This window comes from Cydia strobilella, chromosome 23 (genome assembly GCF_947568885.1).
Source record: "Cydia strobilella chromosome 23, ilCydStro3.1, whole genome shotgun sequence".
Lineage (NCBI taxonomy): Eukaryota > Metazoa > Arthropoda > Insecta > Lepidoptera > Tortricidae > Cydia > Cydia strobilella.
The window spans coordinates 5,064,174-5,086,503 of record NC_086063.1 but is presented as its reverse complement, the minus strand read 5'-3'; the positions used below and the strand labels follow the sequence as shown (position 1 = coordinate 5,086,503).

At 37.5% G+C, this 22,330-nt stretch overlaps 1 protein-coding gene across 1 annotated transcript; it reads left to right on the top strand.

The window, feature by feature from the left end:
- The first annotated feature begins 310 nt into the window (after positions 1-310).
- LOC134751833 (neurotrimin-like) lies at positions 311-17,724 on the top strand. Its single transcript, XM_063687328.1, has 12 exons — positions 311-522; positions 7,081-7,238; positions 10,314-10,371; positions 11,941-12,062; positions 13,059-13,200; positions 13,423-13,567; positions 14,000-14,130; positions 15,358-15,462; positions 16,245-16,364; positions 16,712-16,793; positions 17,266-17,318; positions 17,531-17,724. The coding sequence occupies exons 1-12, from the start codon at positions 384-386 to the stop codon at positions 17,707-17,709; spliced, it is 1,434 nt and encodes a 477-aa protein (XP_063543398.1). The 5' UTR covers positions 311-383; the 3' UTR covers positions 17,710-17,724.
- The last annotated feature ends 4,606 nt before the right edge of the window (positions 17,725-22,330 follow it).

Sequence of the window (22,330 nt, the reverse complement as noted above, 5' to 3'; positions counted from 1 at the left end):
ATGATTTACAGTTTGAATAAAAATGGACTTTAATTACTTGATATAAAAGCTTTTTTACTTTGTATAGATGCAAAAGGATGTTTGCACATCCGTTTTACAAGTCGCTGCACACGACAAATCTGGCTTATTATTTTTAAATAAAGCAAAATACACAATTTTTATGTTTGATAGTGTAGTGTGACGAATTTTATATTAATTTTGCTGTTTATACCTGTGTGTGTGTGTGTGTGTTAATATTGTATACCTGCTTTTTTATAAAAAGTTTGCAAAAGTTTAGGAATTTTTAATTTCATAAAAATAACGTTTTTTATTATTAAAATAATTGTGTGGGAATTCTATATTTTATAAAAAATATTAAATCCAATGAGAGACGCTTGAACAAGATGGAAACAAACTGTTTAGTGATCGCGTTACTGACGCTGCGTTCTGTGTACTGTGACAGTGTGTTCAAGAGTATACCAGTGACTGTCAAAAGTTATGAGAATGACAGTGTGCTGCTGCCCTGCTATATTCATGACACAGGTTAGTTTTGGATGGTATGAAACGAAATACTCGGGTAGAATAAGAATTTTATTTGTATTTATTTATTACACGAAATATACATCAATGTACAATGTACTTACTTGGGTAGATAAAAATTTTGTAATTTTTGGCCAGTTATCAATATTGTGCGAAATAAACAAAAAAATATCAGACTTCTGAAATAGCGCCAGTTATTCATCTGTTGTGAAAGCGCATCTGGAAAATATTTAAAACGTTTGAGAAATCCAGTTTAAGGAGTAATTTTTCCAAGTAATATTTTTGTCGTTTTTTGTAGGTATCTATTTCGTACTTAGAATTTTCTTTCTATTTATGGTACTTCTACGCCGTAAAAAAGTGCAAGAAAGATGCAGATAGTAGCGTATTTTTTCCTGCGCCTGCGTGTTTATGAGGCCTTAATTCTAGGGCTCTTAAGATAAGTACTTAATTTTAAAGATACGATTAAGAGCAAGATCTAAATCCGTTTTTTAAGAATAACCCCGGTTTTCTGTTTCCTATTTTGCACAAAAAAATTAATTGTATTAAAGTGTGCAAGAGAACAATAAGAAAGAACTAGTCTAACTCGTTCGTATAAAAATACCGCAAATCGATGTACAGGTTAGCCGTTTGGCAGACACATACTAGAGGCCAAAACAAAATTTTTGACCCGCAGTTCCTAAAAAAATTTCGCTGCGGGGGGGTGGTAAAATTTTTTTTTGTATGGAAAAAAAAAACAATTTTTCCAAAACCAAATTGCTTTCTTGGGGTTCGATATCAAGATATTACGTATCATTTGTGGTATATTGCACAAAAAGAATCAGTAAGGTATATCGTAGCTGGAGGATACAACCTTGATATTTCGTACACAACTAAACAAATTATACCAACTGATGAAAAGGCGCAGTTAAACGGTTAAAGAGGTATTTCCCGTTGGATATATGGATATTACGTATCATTTTATGATTAATATGTACCGTATCTGCAGTATAGTTCCATAAGTCTCGAGAAATAGGTATTGAAGTAGAACTGTGTCACTTTGTAAAATGGAAAAATTAAAAAAAAATTGCTAATGATATTATTTTCAAAATTTCTTTCTTGGGGTTAGACATGAGGATATCACGTATCATTTGTGGTATATTGTACAAAAAAAAATCAGCCATATCGTGCCTGGAGGAGCCTAAACTTGGTATGTTTCGAAAATTCTTTTTGTTTTAATTTAAAAAAATGCCCGAAATGTAATGATGTGATATATTTTTAGAATCACCTCAAAAAGCCCTTTCGTATGATACCACACTCGATAGGTTTTGGAAAAAAAATTTTTGTTTTCCATACAAAAAAAAAATGTTTTACTACTCCCCCCGGCAGCGAAATTTTTTTAGGAACTGCGGGTCAAAAATTTTGTTTTGGCCTCTAGTATGTGTGTGCCAAACGGCTAACCTGTACATCGATTTGCGGTATTCCTTTGAGATTGGGGTCGAGCGGCTTCCGCTAAACGTGTAAAAAAAATTTTCCACGTCAACAATCAACAATTTGATGAAATTCTTTTAAAGCTTACACCGTGCCCATAATTATTAAGAATCAGAACTAACGACAAATTATTAGTTCTTTAATCTTTGTAAAACTAATTAATCCAATAACCACCCTAAAATCAAAATTCATATAACGACTTTACAAAGCCGAAGAACGGATATTTAAAAAAGATAATACCTATTCTTTATGCACGAACACGAATGCAACATTCTTTCAAACATTTAACACACAATTTGATTTTTAACTTTATATCGAAAAGAATAAAGTTGATTTTCTAAAGTTTCTGTTTTATTTTAAATCTGATAGAAACATTTTGATACATTTATTATGCAAATGTGCTGCGTACATCTGTCAGTTTTATTGATGGACGGATGATCATTTGAGATCACTGACTGCTTGTCTATGTTAAGAACCACATTATTATAATTTTACTGATAATAAAAGAGGATTATATTCATAGCCATAGGCTTATGTTTTAATGCTATAACTATAACATAGCTGCGATAATTTTTATGTAAGTGTTAAAAATTCTACTACATATAAGTAGGTATGGTATACTAAGTGTGTTACAAAGTTACTTCCAAAAACTAATGTTTATACTCGCACACTTAAGTAATCATATCGAATTACGCTGATTACTTTTACAACATAATCGTCGGAGTTAGGCCGATCGAATGCGTTACGTTAAACCTCAGCGTTCATTTGGGTATTATAGTTTTCTTTAGAATAAATAAATATTATAGGACAATTTTACTCAGATCGACCTAGTCCCACAGTTAGCTCAATAAGGCTTGTGTTGTGGGTACTAAATGACCATATATAGAATACATAGGTATATACACGGTGTTTCATGACCCACTGAAAACCTAAAAACAGTACCAAAGAAGGCTGGTTGGCAGGTGAAGTACTTTGACACAATTGTAATGCAACATATGTAATAAATACGATGTGGCTGTACTTAATAAATAAAATAAAATAAATAAACAGTATGTTCAGAATCGATTGCGCTATATTTTAATGGGGGTAAATTTTTTTTACATGCCCAGTCTACAAGTTTGTAATGCAACAATATCAATAACTAGCATTTGACATGTTATTTGTCAATGATCAACAGCCTTAACTGGCCATTGGTAAACCTTATCTCGTTGCAATAAGGTATGCAAATGGTCAGTTAACAGTGTTTACGATGGTAACTAGCAATTGTTTGACGTCACTAAAACGACGAAGCATCTTGTGTAGAATTACCAGTCGAATAGAATTGTTAAGAAAACTAATCAACGAATATTTTTTTAATATTTATCGGATTAAAGAACAAATACTCAAAATTAGTTCAAAATAAATAAAATATGTTGGAGTGTCTCAGGTTTTCAGTGGCTCAAGTTACACCGTGTAGAATGCATCCATAACTCAGGAACAAATATTTGTGAAAAACACACAAATAAAATAAAAATTGTTTTAGAATGGGGCAAAGGGTCAACCTCATGTACTTATATTTTTAAATCGGCTGAAACGTATATAAGATGGATTCTTTGCCCACAACCAAAGCATCGTACCGTAAAAAGAAACTACGTCCACTTCGTCTGTAAATATTACTACTTACGCTTAAAAAACCTTATATATATTACTTTGTTTAGATCAGGGGCCCATTTCTTGACCATATTAGGCTAGTATTATTAGTGCGTGGTCATGGAAACTATATGGAAACCCATACGATTTGACAGTATGTGGACTAATAATATTACTCTAATACCGTTCGAGAAATGGGCACCTGACATCAAACTGACAGTTAAGATGACAAAGTTACGCATGTAATCAGATCGTGTGTAGGCGACCTTAATTCAAATAAGTTGTTTTAATAAAAGCTATGCCCATTATTTCAAGCATCGTACCAATTATGCAGTTAACTGTGAGAACTAGCATTAAATTGTATGTTTATGTTATTAAAACAATAATTGTGTAAAACAAATATGTATATGAATATTATGAATATCAGATAGTTTTTTTTACATTTATAGTATTTTCTTAATAAAAATGATAGAACATTTATATAAAACAAATAAATAGCTAACATATAAAACTTCAAAACTAAAACTAAAAATAAATAAAACTAAAAAAACTGCGGCATGGTGCCGTAGATGCTGGCAGCATTTCCTCGCTGTATCGCAATGCTTACTCTTTGTGCGGGGAAGCTGCCAGCTCTACGGTCACCGGTGACGTCTACTATTCTTTTAGATAGATAACATTATCAAAAGGTGAAATGTTAAGTAAGTACAACCTCTACGAATAGAGACCTAAGCATCACAATGTCATAGTTAACTTTTCGTATACCTAGATGATAAAGGTACTGTGACAAGGTACGAAATAGGTCATAAATAAAATCTTTGACCGTAACTATTCTACAATGAGTAGCATCTACCTTATTTATGTGTATATCTGGTCGAGTCGACCAGTCATTTATTAAAACAAATGGGTCAAGCTGGGGTGTCGAAAACAAAGAACCTGATTAGATTAGATCTACTTACATGCGTTACACATCGGGGGGTCCAATCTCACACGTTTAACGTAGAATTGGTAAGGAAGTAATTATTTTAAACTATTTAGTAAAGCAATATATGTACATATAAACTAAAGATCAATAAGGATGAGACACATTTCCGCCGTACATTGATAGATTTGTCCGTTAGACACACCTACTACTTATGTCCTAGTTAATACATAATGTTTTTTCACTTTTACCTTGAGACCAAAGTAACCAAAGCCGAAATAAAAACAAAAATGATTTCGAAGGAATGAGATTTATGATGGAGTCATTTTTTTCGCTTTATCGAGGTCGATCTTACTTGTAGCAAAAAGTAGTAAGACATGACATGACCTATTATATCATTCACCTCACCGGAATACACATGAGACTTCATTAAAACAGCCTATTCCAGAATTAGGTACAGCGAGCTGCAAAATTGCATTGTCATGCATTGACATGAATAAAAGGAATTCATTTATGAAGTGGTCATGCACTTTTGCAGCTGGGTTTACAGTCGCAGTGGCCGAGATCAATCATATCTTACATTTTCTGATTAAAGTGTCTGTGACATAGCCATATACGCATCACGCAAGATCTTCGAAGATCCTCTTGGCATTTTACCATTGATAACAGCGTCAAAACATTCGCAACCAGAATAGAAAGATAATCAGATATATCGGTGCGGCTAAAGCGCTCACAAATATCTGAACACGTCCCTATTGTCAAGGCGTTAGAGCACGTGTTCAGATAGAGCACCTTAGCAGCTCCGATCTATATGATGGTGTTCAATGCGGCTGGCCAACTTTATTGTCACATGTGCAATAGAGTATTTAGGAGCAAGTTCAGCCTAGCCAGCCATATTAGGGCTCAAAATAGACGATAGATAACGTCCATAATGTTTATTTAGGGTCGCCGTCATCGAAAGCTATGAGAAAGACTAAATTTATACCCATAACATATCTACGGATAGACAGACCAACATGATGTAACTATATATAGTCCGTTTTTGCCGTTTAGCTAAACATAATCCCAAAAAACCGGCCAAGTGCGAGTCTGACTCGGAAAAAAACAGCAAAAAAATCACGTTTGTTGTACGGGAGCCCCATTTAAATATTTATATTATTCTGTTTTTAGTATTTGTTGTTGTAGCGGCAACAGAAATACATCATCTGTGAAAATTTCAACTGTCTAGCTATCACGGTTCATGAGATACAGCCTGGTGACAGACGGACAGACGGACAGCGGAGTCTTAGTAATAGGGTCCCGTTTTTACCTTTTGGGTACGAAACCCTAAAAACTTGTAAAATACAATAAAACTCGCCACGTGTCTCACCGGACCCTATTCACTCCTTACTATATGAATTGACTCTCACCAAGTGGCTCATACATCTCATACAATTGGTACATAAAGATAGTGATCTACTTCCTGCCAAGGCGATGTATTGAATTTAGAATTATTATTGGTGACAAATAGGGTCAAGGGTCAGATTTGGGCTAGGGTCAATTTAGGTTGATATCTTTGATCGTCGCTTTGAAGCGTTAGGGCAAGGAATGTTAGATCAAATATCAATGCTGGCCGGTTTATATGTAAGAACAATGCGGCCAAATCCGTCAGCGGAAAATTCCGTACAAGAGCGTATTTTTATTTTTTTTATTTACATACATACATATAATCACGCCTATTTCCCGGAGGGGTAGGCAGAGATCACGGATTTTCACTTGCTACGATCCTGGCATACCTCTTTCGCTTCCTTCACTTTCATAATATTCCTCATACACGCTCGCCAGTCGCCAGTTTAGGGTGCTCTTGACCTGGCCTTTCTTCTTTCTTTATTTTTTATTTTACTTAGGAAATAGAGCCCACCAAGCAATCGCTGCTCCCAATTTTACCCAACATTGTTTGAAAAAGGCGCTCGGCGTGTACTGAATTTTTCGCAGACGGATTTAGTCGCATTTGGTTGGATTTGTAGTCCAATTTCTTACAGTCAACATTGAGGGCTCAGCCAAGTGAGAAATTGTTATGGAAACTGCCACTATGGAAAAGATTGATATTCATTCGCATTGTCAACCCGAATATGCCGACGCGATATGTAGGTACAGTCACCTACAATAATATGTTACTCTTCGAAGGCCGCAAAAATATGTGACACGCTCTTATGGCTCTACAAATAAGATCGTGTCAGATATTTTTTCGGCCTTCGTTGTGTAACATATTATTGCAGGTGACTGTACGTACATTTTTATTTGTCGATTGGCATTTTTAGATAAACGCTCATCAACTTGAGTATGGTCCCTATCATTTCAAAAAAAAAAAAAACATAAAAAACTTTTCTGTTCTGCGTTTCGATTCATTGTGTGTCATCCTTATTGATAGGTCCCCAAAATTAACTTGTAAGTGTTGACTGTTGAGTAACACCAGACATATAGTAAACGTCTTAATGACAATAATAATTATATTTTCGCGATTTTGGAATTAGTGCTATGGAAATATAGTATTATTTTGTTCACAGACGTCGATATCCGTGTCCAGTGGTACAAGGGCGAGACACTACTAGGAGACAGTCGAGACCCCCACCATCTCCTACCACCGAGGACCCGTCTCCACGCGAACTACAGCCTGCAGATCGATGACCTTACTGCAGATGACACTGCTCAATATACTTGCGAGGTATGTTATATATATTCCAATTTAAAATGGAGCTATAGTAATACTCATAACAAATAAAAATCGATCCAACAATCTTCCAAAATCAACTTTGTATGAAAACCCATCTTATCCCAATTACGAGGGACTACGGGGTGAGGTGGTTTTTCCTGTTTATTGTCAAAGTTATGGAATGGAACTACCCAAAATAAAATAAAAACTAAAATACAAACGTCCGGAACACTTATTACATACACCATTTAGTTTGCATATGTATAAATAAAATGTTATCGAGGTTTGAATGTCAGTTTTGCTCCTACTCACCCCATTTTACGGTATAAAGTGAAAAAAAAAACTTTTAAGGTAATGAGAATGACGCATAAGTCAGGGGTAAAACAGAGTAATCACGGTCTTTTTGAGCAGCGTTAAGTTAAAATAAAACGCATAAAGGATGACTCACGTTAGACCGGGCCGTGTCCGGGCCGGAGCTTCCGGCGCTTACTTTTCTTTGACATGACAGGTGATCACGTGATCCTTTCCATAGAAAACGAAGCGCCGGAAGCTCCGGCCCGGACACGGCCCGGTCTAACGTGAGTCATCCTTAATCTAAAGCTAATATTAATCACAATTTGCAACATTTCCAAATTGTAACAAACTATGAATTAACTTATCATGACTCATGCAAGTCCGAATAATAAGTTGATAATAAATGAACCTGTCTTTTTAGAATTACGCCATAAGATTAATCTTGCCTTATTCAACACTATAAACCAGTATAACAGTGAGCTCTCATTTTACATGGTTGTAACGAGCGTCGAGGTCAAATAATAATGGTTTATAGAATTAAATATGGCGGATATCAAAAGTTCGTTACAGTTGTAAAGAAGTAGTTTCTCACGTAGAGGGATTAGTAGGTCCGCCCATCGTTTGATGTTCAATGCTTTACAATTACAGTTAGGGATTTGAGACGATATGTCTGTATCGATGTCGATATTTTGATGTACAGTCAAGGGCATAAATATATATATATACATTCCCAAAGTTTCAAAAATATGTGTACGCTCTTAAAGACAATAAAGTCGTGTTCACATATTTTTGAGCCATTTGTCTGGATCGATATTTTGCCTTCGACTGTACCTAATGATCCAGACAGGTGTCCGCAACTCGACCACTAGCGCCTGTTTTGCGTGAGAGGGGATAGGATGTTCCAGGATCCAGCCATCCCAACTACTCAAGAAAACCTATATCAAACCTGTGTTGTCGAGTAGGACCTCGGGGATATCACTTGAAGATCTGACATGTTTTGCATTCCAGCACCACAAGAGAGGCTGTTTCTTCCGTCGCCCTTAATAGTTCAACAAATATAACAATATGGATCTGCTTCTGCCCTCTGCAGAATCGTTCCGATTTTTATGCTACACTTCAATGATAGATCAACTACATACTATAAAGGCATAGAAATGCACCTACTTTCTCATTTTTCGAGCGGTAATTTGTTCTGAGTCTCAACAAAATCTTCACGAGACTCAGCGAAAATTATAGCCGATCCCAAAACAAAATAAATTCATTTTGCGTCGACGAACGATATTTTCATGAAATTAATAGATTAACCGATAAAAAAAATCATGTTGTGTCGATGATCGACACAAATTACTTTTTAGATTTATAATGCGTCGATATCGATGAAATATCCCATCACTACCGACGGTCAGAGCTCCCTAGTCCAATTATCTGCAATTAATCAATTGTAGAACTCTTTCGAGCCGCCTTTTGTCTCTTCCCATTAACGGGCAATTAAAAATTTAGTCCATGAACGCAGTTTTTTTAACCTATGGTGTATCTCAATAATACCAACCTTGAACAACTATAACAGCTTAAATGCGTCATACCTACACAGATTTGTGTTTTCTGTTACCGAAAGTTAAGAACAAAAATAAAAATAGTGCTTTATCTGTCTTTCGATTTTGGGACAACTATTTCAATACTTACTTAGATACCTTGCCTACTGCAGCATATACCTAGGTGCTTAATAACTTAGTAAATGGAAACTAGTAAACTTTTACATAATATTTTCCTAAGATGGGTGAAATAAATAAACAACCGTTAGTTTTCTAACCATAAAGGAGTAGGAGTTTTCATACCCTAAATGGTCACCCATCCATTCGATGACCACGCCATCCTTGCTTAACCTTATAATCGATGCAAAAGTTTTCAACTCATTTCAATCCACTCGTCATATATTCTAATGGTACACAAATGATGACCAATCCACACAATAGGGTGGTCTTTAATTGGCCCTAAGCGAACTAATGAGCCCTTCCGTTACCTTTACGGCCGTTGAAGGGTTAATTTAACCCGTTGACTAACCAAGGATGTCGGCAAGACAAAGAGAATTCGTTAGTCAGAATGTAAATTAGGAAATTTATGCGATCCTTCCTGCACTGTTTGTAGGTATTTTGGCATTTACAATTTCTTTTGGCTTTTTTTTTTAATTATAAGTCCCTAGTCCCTACTTATTTATACTTCTCCCCTGCATATTAGGTACCTTAAAACACTTGATGGTATCTTTCAAGAAAGAGCCAGAATTTAAACTTTTACAAAACTTTCATTATTTTTCATTTTTTAACGAATTGAGCAAGGGCCGTATTATAAATCGCATTTTATTATTAAAATATGCGGTTTATTTATCCTTACCTAATGAGAGAGAATTGAAATATTTAAATCTATACCCTATATTCTGTTTTTTATTCCGTAGACTAAAATGACATTTCATGTGGTACTAAGAAATGTCATGTCTTACACATGAAACGTCATTTTAGTCTACGGAATAAAAAAACCGGCCAAGTGCGAGTCGGACTCGCGCACCGAGGGTTCCGTACTTTTTAGTATTTGTTGTTATAGCGGCAACAGAAATACATCATCTGTGAAAATTTCAACTGTCTAGCTACCACGGTTCATGAGATACAGCCTGGTGACAGACGGACAGACAGACGGACAGCGGAGTCTTAGTAATAGGGTCCCGTTTTTACCCTTTGGGTACGGAACCCTAAAAACAGACCTTACATATACATATACCTACTAATTGACTTCTGTCCACAGGTGATCCGTCCTAAACCATGGGGCCCGATTAAACAGATGCACGCCATTGAAGTACAGTGTAAGTATCACCAATAACCTATAATCAGAAATCGGAATTTTGGGGGTAAAATTTAATTACACGTAGTATTGAGTAGTGACAAGTAGATATTATAAAAATTTAGGTTATAAGTGGGTAGAACAGGCTTTATCCACCAACAAACTGTCCTCTTAAGTTTTTTTGTGATAAATAAAAAAATAAAAAGACCCCGAAATAATAGAATACAAATAATATACAGTTATAAACGAAGCTGGGGGCTATAATTAGGGAAAAGTATCGATAATTTAATTTATCGATATAGAAACTCCCTACCTCGTCATTGATTTTGCCCCCTAGAATCCGATGTCTGCCTATAATGAAATCCCGAATTTTAGAAAGTTGGCAGGGCGGGCGGTGTCACTGTCAATCTCCTTGACAAAATGAGGAACGGATTGAACGTTCGGAGCAACACAATTTATCAAGGGAATGAACAGTGATATCGCCCGCGTCAACGCTGTAGACGACGGCAGTAAGGGATGACTCAAACATTATTTTCACCTCAGCAGCTCGAACAAGCCTACTTTCGTCACTCCAGGGAGTGAAACAAAGTAGCTTTTTAATTTAGTGAAGGCCATGAACTGCCACTTCATACTTTTATTACATTTTTTTTTCTCTGTATTATTCTGTGTAATTTGAAATACATTTTAACCATTAATATGTTCTGACTACTGAGGTGAAAAATTATGTGTGCAACACGAGAGCAGTTATTTTACATCTCGTGTTTTTGAGTCCCTCGCTACGCTCAAGATTCTAACTTAGAATCTTTCGCTTTCTCGGGACTCAAAATAAACACTCGCAAGAAAAACCAACTTTCCTCTCTTGTTGCACAAATAACTATTATAACCGTCCGGCGTCGGGCAGAGGCTTCCGACACTTCATTTTCTATGATGGGTGATCAGTGACATTGGTGATGCTATAGAAAACTGAAGTCTCGGACGCCTCGGCCCGAATCCGGACCGTTCTAGCATAAGTCATCCTTAATGCTGCTGTAGTCGCCTATATCAGCCAACATTTGTGTCGTTCTCAAGTGAAAGGTACCACATTGTCGCTTACCATAAGGGTGAAATTTGCTTGCATCTCTATACGAATAACCTGTCAGGGCGTCCTTGTGGTAAGCGACAATGTGGTACCTTTTACTTGAGAACGACACATTTACATTTCTTTATAACAGGTAGGTAGAGCTGGACCAAGAAAAGTGCAGAGATTTTGACAGCACATGCAGTGCAGTTGTTATTTTAAACGTCAAACTTCTATGAAATTATGACGTATAAATAACACCGGCACCATGGAGACTATATAAAGGAGTCAAATCTCTATGTATGAAAAGTGTCCATCAAAAAACAGTAATTAGGCGGCGCCACCATACACCGAAATACTATCAAAAACAACCTACGTAATTTGGTCGGGTTATTTGTTGCCTTATATTATGGTTCATGTTATACTCATGTCCCAGAGCCTAACTAGCGCCACCGGAGAGTAATTTAAAGCTGAAAGCGGTCACTTTTGCAACATACTTTACTTCATACGTATCATACGTTACTTCCTCAACAGCTTCACCCGTGATCAGGACGATACCAGAAGATGGATTCCTTGAAGTCAAGAAAGGGGAGTTTGTGGACATCAGCTGTGAGGCCAGCGGCACGCCGCAGCCGTACGTTACATGGAGGAAGAATGTAAGTCAATAAGAGAGTAACTAGGTAACCATCTTTTTTTTCTCATCTTGTGTCCCCCTCCCCCTACTCCCACTGCTGGGCAAAGGCCTCCCCTTTCTTTCGCCACTCATCACGGTTTAGTGCATGCTCCCGCCAGTCGCTGCAAAAAGCATCGAAGTCATCCCGCCATCTCTTTTTTGGTCTGCCTCTGCCCCGGCTATATAATCAGCGGCTAACCAAGAAATACTTAGTATAAATTTAAATAGAGAATAAGCTACCAAGCCTCAGTGGCTGAGACCGGATTCAAACTGGCGTCTTCAGCTTTCGTGCCAGATAGGTACATTCTTTATCTGCCTCTCTGCTCTGAATAATCAAGAGTGATAGCAAAGAGGATATAATAAGATAGAGCGGTACTGTCATAGTAAATTTTGTAACCCCAGTAAATTAACTGCCATCTGTCGACACACTTTAAAACTAGAAATGAAGATTTATAAAAATAAGATAAAATTTATTTAAATATGGATAAATGATTTTTTTTATTTGCATTAATTATTTTTATGATTTTGACCCATGTTCTTTCACTGATATGCGTTAAAATTGTTAAATAACAAACGAAACCGTCAAAGCCATCTATACGACAGTAGGCCAAAGCTAGTAGCGCCCTCTGATCGAGAATCAAATTTTCTTGATTTTCGAGGCACGTTTTTTCCTTAGACTGTATCCATCTATTACGGAGTTATATCTATCTTTGGCGATAGTCATAGAGCGGCAGATAACGAAATGAATTTTTTTCTTGTTCACAGTAGATCCTAGAATGACTTTTCAGAGATATGACAAGAGAATATCCGTTCGTCGAATGTATATTATCTATATGTTTATATCTGTAGATCTGGTCAGAATAACCAGGTAACTTTCATTCAATAGATAGATGGAACTGAATATTGGAGATACGCGTTATGTATATACATTAATTGTCGTCCATGCTCATATTTTGACAGTCTATTCTCGTGTCCCCAGGGCGAGCCCATGGCGCTGCTAGAGCACCGGCACCGCATCAAGTTCAAGGCTGAACACCGTCTGCTAGCCGGGGTGTTCCGCTGCACGGCAGAGAATGGTGTCGGAGACCCGGCCACTGCCGACATTCGGGTTATCATTCACGGTGATTCATTCATTCAAGGCCGAGCGCCTGCTATCCGGGGTGCTCCACCCCGAGGATATGGACGAGGATCCGGCCACGGCGGATATTCGAGTCATTCACTTTTTTGTAAATTTTTCGATTTCACGAATTTGGAATTGCGAGGTGCTCTCAGAGCCTATATCAATGAGATAACTTAGGTATTAGCTAACTACTATTCGTTAATTATGCTTTCTTCTTCATCAGATGCGCCCGTAGTGTCTGCGGTGCGTAGTTTCGTCCACACCGCGGTCGGGCTGCGAGCGGCGTTGGCGGCGCGAGTAGAATTCGCTGCTCCGATGCCGCGAACTACGTGGTATCGGGACGGGCGCGCCGTACACACCGATGACAGGTATGTCGTACGTGATCGTACCAACATATCATGATATTTCACATCAGATGGTACAATACCAATTTGCCGTATTTGTCTTATCGGCCCGGAAAGGGCCAAGAAATGTCAGCTTTTCGTGTCCGCTTCGCTTTTGAGATCCCTGTAGTCATCCCAAGCTTGGGTTATCCAGAGTTATTTTGATCTTGGTTGTTTGAGGTCGAGGTTTTACGCTCCGAAACTCGGGCAGTCGCACTCAATGCCAGATGTTACGGTGCATCATTGATTTTGTACATAAATGTGACGTTTTCAACCAAAAGGTCCCACATTGTCGCTTGTTGATTAGGTTGATTTCTAATTAAAGCTATATGGAAATAGCGCCTTACTGACAAGCGACAATACCCTTTTGGTTGAAAATGGCACAAATCATGAATAACATGAACCCTCCGCGTACAGGATACACAGAGTGGTCCAAGACAACGTACACCAGCTTATATTCCGTCGAGTCCAAGCAAGAGATCTTGGGAACTACACCTTCCGAGCCGAAAACGCGCTCGGCATGGCCGATGTTTCCTTCAAACTCACAGGCAAGTGACACATTTAGACGTAACGCGTAAAACGTCTTCTTTTTGACCATCCAATCCAAAGGAAAACTAGGATTTTTGGAACAAGTTTTCTTTTGCTCACGTTATTTGCCTTTACCAAAAAGCAACCGGTAACAAATATCAGGGTGAATTTCTAAATAAACATTTATTTAAATTAAGTTTTCCTATACAGTACAATTTATATCAATTTACATTAAAATTAACTAAAAAGTAAACTAAACTAAAACCAAGTCACAACAATACATCGACATTGTACATAATAATAAATTACCCTAAAATTAACTATAAACTAAACTAAAAAAAGACACACCTAGAATCTAGTCAAACCACTCGTCCCGCGCCCGTCCAGACGAAAAGGTGCCCATCACGCTCGCCGCGTTGCCACGCTGGACCGCGACAGACAGCCTCTGCATCAGGAATGACCCGGAACGAGGGTCATGACCTCTCTCCCTCAAACGCTGCCCCAATTCGCCCAAGAAAATTTTGGCCTCGGCACACCAACACCCAGACGTCTCCACTGCTAAAGGGACAAAAATATATTTAGTCAGCAGCGCCGAGTACTTGTCGCGCTTCCTAAGTGCCGCCCACTCAGCCGCCGCTCCTGCCGTCCGGACCGTCCGACCAATGTGCGAGGCAGCATACGTGCTGACACATGTCGCGTCCCAAAGTAGACACTTACCCTTTTCCCATGGGATAAGTGTCAGCCCGTCAGGTCTTTTGCCATCGGACCGGCTTAGGCCTGGAGGTTCCAACATGCACGGCACACTTGCGGACAAAAGTGCCCTCCGTGAGATTTCTAAATTACATATGTTAGTTTCACAAAACTTGTTCGTACGTTCGTAGTTTCGTACTTACTTCACGAGATGTGACGGTATTCATCACTTCTATATAGTTTGAAATTCGCCCGCCTTTCCAACGAACCCCCTTTTTGGCTAGTCTCGATCTATACAAATATCAAAATCAAATTTTATACAACAATTAGGAGAAACACGCTTACTTATGCGTTCTGAGTTCTTTAATAACTTGAAATTCATGAAATGGTATCTAGGTTGGATCGGATAAAAGAAACATTGGGGCAAGAGAAACATTTGTAGGGAATTCTCATAAGTCATACTGTTTCTCTTGCCCCGAGCAAAATTAAGTAGGTTTCTCTTACCTATTATAACCGTTACTGAAATACCTACTAACAACTCAACGTACAATTCCTAGGGGTGCCAAACGTGGCTTCCTTCAAAGTGGACCCGGCGTTGAACAGGGCCTCCTCCACCGGCTTTACCCTCATCTGGGAGGTAGATTCATACTCCAACATCATTGGTAAGTAACTTGATGCAGTAAGATTTGAGGAACTCCCTTCAAATTCTAATCACAACGGTTCCGGCAACGAGAGTGACATTCTGAGTCACTAACATAGTATAAAACAAAGTCGCTTCCTGCCGTCTGGATGGATGCATCCCTATAAGAGATCTTTAAAGCTATGCAACGGATTTTGATGCGGTATTTTTTAATAGATTCAGCATAGCACCCGTGCGAAGCCGGGGCGGGTCGCTAGTTTATAGATAAGAATTAGAATGTATTGGACATCTTTATATTGTAAGAACTTATTATGTGTACTACATTCTTGCAAATTAATAAATGATTTAAGTAAGGAAATTGACAGCGATAGCGTCGCAACAGTAATGCTGCTGCAGTCGTGACCCGAATGTCACCTTTAGACAAGGCTTCATGAAAAAGCCAATTTCGGACGCACACATATGACACATAGGTACCTTACTTACTCAATATTCGGGTTTATACCATTGACTGCATGCTCAGCCCTCAAGTCGTTAATGTGCGCGTCGGTTAAATCACAGTTTTTAGGGTTCCGTATCCAAAGGGTAAACACGTGACCCTTTTACTAAGACTCTACTGTTCGTCTGTCTATCCGTCTGTCTGTCACCAGGCTGTATCTCATGAACCGAGATAGACAGTTGAAATTTTCACAGATGATGTATTTCTGTTGCCACTATAACAACAAACACTAAAAAGTACGGAACCCTCGGTGGGCGAGTCCGAGTCGCACTTAATCTATTATGTGATTCAAACTATATTTTTCACAGAATACAACCTGTGGCTACGGCCGTACTACGGCCGTCTGGCTATCGAGCCTGACAGCTTCACTACACAGCCCCCAACCAATCTCTGGCACAAGATCATCGTACCCGGAGACTCCAGCGACGGTACGTTTCAAATGGTCTAGGTATCTGCCTCTCTGTCGCTCTTATTCGAGCGATAGAGAGGCAGATAACGATTTTCGATTTTTTTATAACTTTCAATGAAGAGATGTCGTTATGAGTCATAACTTATGACATAAGAAGTGTGACTCTATGGCTTCTACAGAGAAGTACACTGTGACACTTAACGCCATTTAGTGTTCGGAGTCGTCATCATTTTATTGGCGTGTGTGGAGTACTTGTCATGTTTGAAATATCAATTCAGTCCACAATAAATTAAGTAAACCCTCCAACGCACACGGTCCTTAGTATCGGTCCTCAAGTTCTTATATACTCGTTTTGCGTATTTCCAGGGCCAATTCATAGTGCCACTTACACAGTGAGAGGCCTCACGCCCTCTACCGTCTACGAAGCAATAATCACGTCAAGAAACAGGTACAAATAAATCTTAGAGGATAAAACCAAACAGAGACGCCTTGTCTGTAATTCTAATTTTCTGTACAAAAAAGTCTGCCGATTTTTGCGGGGGAGGGGAATATCAAATGTATACGTAACGTAAAAATAGCCATGTCAGATAAACGTTAGTCGATACATTGTGTATGACGATTGGCCGACTATTCTCGAAAGAAGGGAACGCCTGTTAATGGCTACTCCGTCTGGTTATATCCTCTAAGAAATAAAACTTCACACAAAGTTATACATGGTGTCCGGTAATTATAAATTTATAATGGACAAAACCTTCTAACCACCTACAGACCTCTAGTCACAATGCTCAATAGATGGCGATGAATATTTAAAAAACGCGGCATTGTATAAATACTGACAGTCTTTTTAATTTCTCCGTTTATGGTTTTATGGAAATTATATTATTTCAAACACTTCAGTAGCATACAAATTATTTTTTCAGTTTCGGGTGGAGTAAACCTTCGTCGGTCTTGCATTTTGCGACTGAACCTGGAGGTAAGTTGTTCAAATAAGTACCTACGCCTAATATTTACGTTACTAATACCAAAAGCTTATTTTCTCTACATTTTATAATATTTCAAGTACCGACCTATCTGTTTTTCTTGTAAAATTTTCCTCTTTTTGAGGGGGAAAAAATCACAGAATAATCCCTGTACCGCCAGTAAGTGTTGAGAAAGCGATGAACGACTGATTATTGATTGTTTCAGCGGGCAATTACTCTCCTGTGACCCACGACTACAACGACTATCCAATAATCTTAGAAGACCCGAAGGAAGCGCACAACCTGACACAAGCGATGGTCACCTACGGCGCCGGGTCGGCGGTCCAACCGGCGGCCATTTTGATTTCTGTCGTAAACTTCATTGTGATTTTGATAAAGCATTAGGTTATGCAGTTATGTAGTTTAAAAATTAGAAACTGCTACTTGCTCATTACAGATCGGATCGTTTGGTTTTTGTATGAGTCACAAGTTACACTCTCATTTTTGAGCGACATGCTGAAATAAAAGTAACATAATTACAAAGAGAGTATGTGGTATTTTCTATAAAAAGGGCGTATATTGTCGATGGCGCTTACGCCATTATTAACGATGCTCCGATATAAATATAATGCCGCGCGACGCTGTGCGGCGTAAGCGCCATCGACAATAAGGTCCCTTTTCATCGAAAATGCCCCATATATAGGATAGAGGGGTACTGTGCAGCACTCTGCGACTGAAAGAGACGAATGTCAATAGTATCATCTTACAGAGTAGGTACTAGTAACTTTTATCTAAAATTAAATGCCCTATCTTGAAGTCTCAACAGATTTTGTATCTACATATATAGTACGAATTATCTCAAATGATTTTTTCGCCCATACCAAACAAAAGGCATTTTTAATACAGTTGCTCAAAAAGTGCTACTTTACGTAGCTGTTTAGCGTGCGGAAAGTTGGTTTTCGCGAACTAGTGCTTTTTACTTTTCCACTTTTTTAAAATTTATTCTTGTTCCAATTCATGACTACTTATTGATGAGTATTAATATTAGTTTCCTTTAAACGTCGTAATCAACATAAAAACCTACTGTTAATGTAAGAATACGAAAAATATACATATTTCACATTTTATTACTTATCTCTTCATCATTATAACACTTCTATTTTTTTATATTGAATATTGAAAAACCGTTCTTAATAAGTTGTCTGAATGGAACGGAGCGCCTGTCAAAGAAGAGGCGTTTTTTCTTTCTGCTTTAAGTTTCCAAAGGCAACATTCGATATTGTTTTTATAAATGTACGATACACAAATAATCGTAATTAAGGTGGTTCGATTTTCATACAAAATTCAATCTGCTTTAATTAAGGCACTACACACTATTACTACAGAAATATTTGCTCATTTATCTACTTTCGAATATTCGTTTGCGCTAAATTAATAGAAAAACTTTGTTTCATACAGAAATCATACATAAATCAACGTAATTTTTTCATCAATTTTACGTATGTGTGTGTCACAAATGTCGTGTACAAATACGTTGCGTGCGGCGTTGCCACTCTATGACGTTGGCGACGTTGCCTGGCCGACCTGGCAGGATTTGCAGTGCCGTCATCTTCTTCTTCTTCTTCTTCTTTTAAAATTATGGCTTCAGCCCAGTGGGACTATTTCGCCAGTATCAAGGTATTGAGAGGTTTACAAACGACAAAAATTGTACGGTTGTACAAGACAGTGTACGGTGATAGCTCTTGTAAATAGATAGCTAGACTTTACAAGAAGCACGTGGACTACCGGCCGTTGACTCCAAGATGGTGGTTAAACGCGCTTCAAAATTAATTCTCCATTCACTGCACACTACCACATTAGTTTACTGTATAATAAGCTATCGATATTACACTTTAAACAATATTAATAAGCAAAAAACAAAGTAATTAATCACGATGCTAACTATCAAGATGGCGCTCGAACCGGAAGTCTGTCAGTGCCGTCATGTTTAGTGCATTTTTATTTGACAGTGTTGACACTGACACATAGGGTCATGTTTATTGTGACATCAATTTGTTTGTATAAATTGAAAATGATAGCAACGTCTAAATCAAGTTACAAAAATCATCGGTGTTCTGGTCCGCGAAAATCCAGAAAAATTCAGACTCAATTGAAGCGGAATTCATGATGGTGAAGTTTCGTAAGGTAGGTACAGTCTCATTCCTTCATTGTACATTGTAATTTTCTCGTGCCGATCTTTTTAGAAAATAATTCTCACTTCTTCCGTAGATATAAGCAGTGAACAATACCTATATAATGTAATTATTACTGTTTTGGTTGCCGAATAGTCAATGTGTCACTAACTCTAGGTTTTTTTAGGTATTGTGCAAAATGAAGGCATTCTTGGAAATAAAATGTTTTCCTTCATTAGCCAGAAAAAATCAGGACATCCTCACTGCAATAAAGTAAAATAAAACATTTCCTGGGGATGAAAATTATGGAATTTTGTCTATGAATGAAAAACACAATTATTACTAGGTAAGTAAATGATAACTTTATTAGAATCCATATTGTTGCTTCATCTTTCTTCCTATAACATTAGAGATTTTGTGCTATCATGATATTATTTTTCTTTCAGGTACAGGGACAACTACGGATAACAAATATGAAAAAATGTTATTTCATTTGTTGTGTGAATCCATCTACACCAACAAGACATCCACTGCTGGACATAGGCCTCCCCAGGGATCTCCACAACGACTGGTCTTGCAAGACCGGCCAAAATATCGAGAAATAAATAATATAAATAAACATGATAAATATCCCGTTTTCTATAATAGTTATAATTAGAAGGCCATGCAATGTTGTTACTCACTGTACCTACTTGGATCCAAAAAAAAAAATTTAAAAAAAGTTTTAATTTTATTTTACAATTACTACTTTATTATTAGTACATTACGATACAAGTACGAAAAGTAGGAAATTGGCAACGAGTGGCGATAAATTGAAACACGACCGAAGGAAGTGTTTTAATCGACACGAGTTGCGAATTACCTTTTCGCACGTGTATTGTACAACGTTTTACAGTACATAATTATGGCCCTTTACATTTTCGACATATGCACGTATTGTACTAATTACCGCACTAGGGCGGTAACGTATATGTAGCACCATATGTACTAAAAAGTATTTTACAGTACATATGGTGCAACTTTCTCGCCCTAGTGCGTAAAGAGCACTTTTCATGCATATGTCGAAAGTTTAAAGGGCCATATGTACTGTAAAACGTTGTACGATACACGGGCGAATAGGTAATTCGCAACTCGTGTCGATTTAAAACACTCTCTGCGGTCGTGTTTTAATCTGTCGCCACTCTTTTCGAATTTTCTCTTTTCCGCACTTGTATCGTAAATAACTATTTCAAACTGCAAGGGTACGATGATAGATCTCAATTCAATATAATTTTGCAACATTTGGCATTATTAGGTTATAAATTGTATGGAGATGAAATCTATCATCGTACCCTTCCAGTTTGAAAAATACTATAGAGGCTGGGCAGTAAGGGATTGCTTTACTTGTAGAACTATATTTAGCGCTTTAAAAAAAACTGATACCTGACACTTACAAACCTGGACTTCCTTGGGCTAGTGCTACTAAGAATCGTCAGTATTCTCCATCCTTTCTGAGTTAGAAGAACCCAAAAAGGTGAGATTTGTGAAAGTCAGGTTTTCAATATATGTGGCGTTTTTAACCAAATTGAAAATGAAATCAAAATTTTCAAAATGAAATCAACCTAATCGACAACCGACAATGTGGCACCTTTTAGTTCAAAACGTCACATATTTTTATAAAACGTTATAAACTAATTTATTAATAATACTGAATATCTGGGAGAAAAAGAAAACAAGTAAAAACTCAAAAATGCTCATTTTCCCAGAGATAAGACCTAGCTAGATCGAACCCCTTACAGCAAATTTCATCGAAATCGTTAGAGCCGTTTCCGATATCACTGAAATATATTTCGGTTATATCGGAATCGGACAAGAATTCGAAGACTAAAAGGTATAAGAAACATAACACAAAAAGGACAAAAAAAAGTACCCCTGACTTAAGTACCAGTCTCGAACCCGAATCCTCTTGCACGTATTTCCACGAACATACCGCAACGCCATTGCAGCATACTTACACTGCATGAAATTGTCTACTACAAGCATCACGGAAACACTGTTTGCATGTGTGAGTAATAGTAGGAAATAGCATGACAGAAACACTCTGTCGACTTTAAAAGTGTTTTTTGCACTAATGAAGTATTCAATGTTTATTATAATAGTTCAATATTTATGTAAAGAGTGCGCTAAACATACTTTTAAGTATACAGATACCAACACTATTCCACAAAAAAATAAAACCTGAAAATTTGCGAAAGTGACGCCATCTAGCGGGGTTTAAGCTTTGGGTAACCTAGTCGAACCACCTTAACGATATTTGGGTAATAATAGTACAATGTTTTATATTTACAATTGTTTCTGTCTTATAATAGAACATGCATTTAAAAAAAAACTCATTGAAGATGGGTTCAATAATAATAACACCCAGCTAAAAAACACCTCTTCATAATGTCAAAGTCATGGCTTAAAGGACTCGCATCCAGGCCATAAATGTTAAAAAAAAATAAAAATGTCAAAGTCAATGATGTCACATAATTAATAATATAAAAGTTTCGGTGGTCTTCCGGTTCGAGCGCCATCTTGATAGTTAGCATCGTGATTAATTACTTTGTTTTTTGCTTATTAATATTGTTTAAAGTGTAATATCGATAGCTTATTATACAGTAAACTAATGTGGTAGTGTGCAGTGAATGGAGAATTAATTTTGAAGCGCGTTTAATCACCATCTTGGAGTCAACGGCCGGTAGTCCACGTGCTTCTTGTAAAGTCTAGCTATCGATTTACAAGAGCTAACAAATCACCGTACACTGTCTTGTACAACCGTACAATTTTTGTCGTTTGTAAACCTCTCAATACCTTGATACTGGCGAAATAGTCCC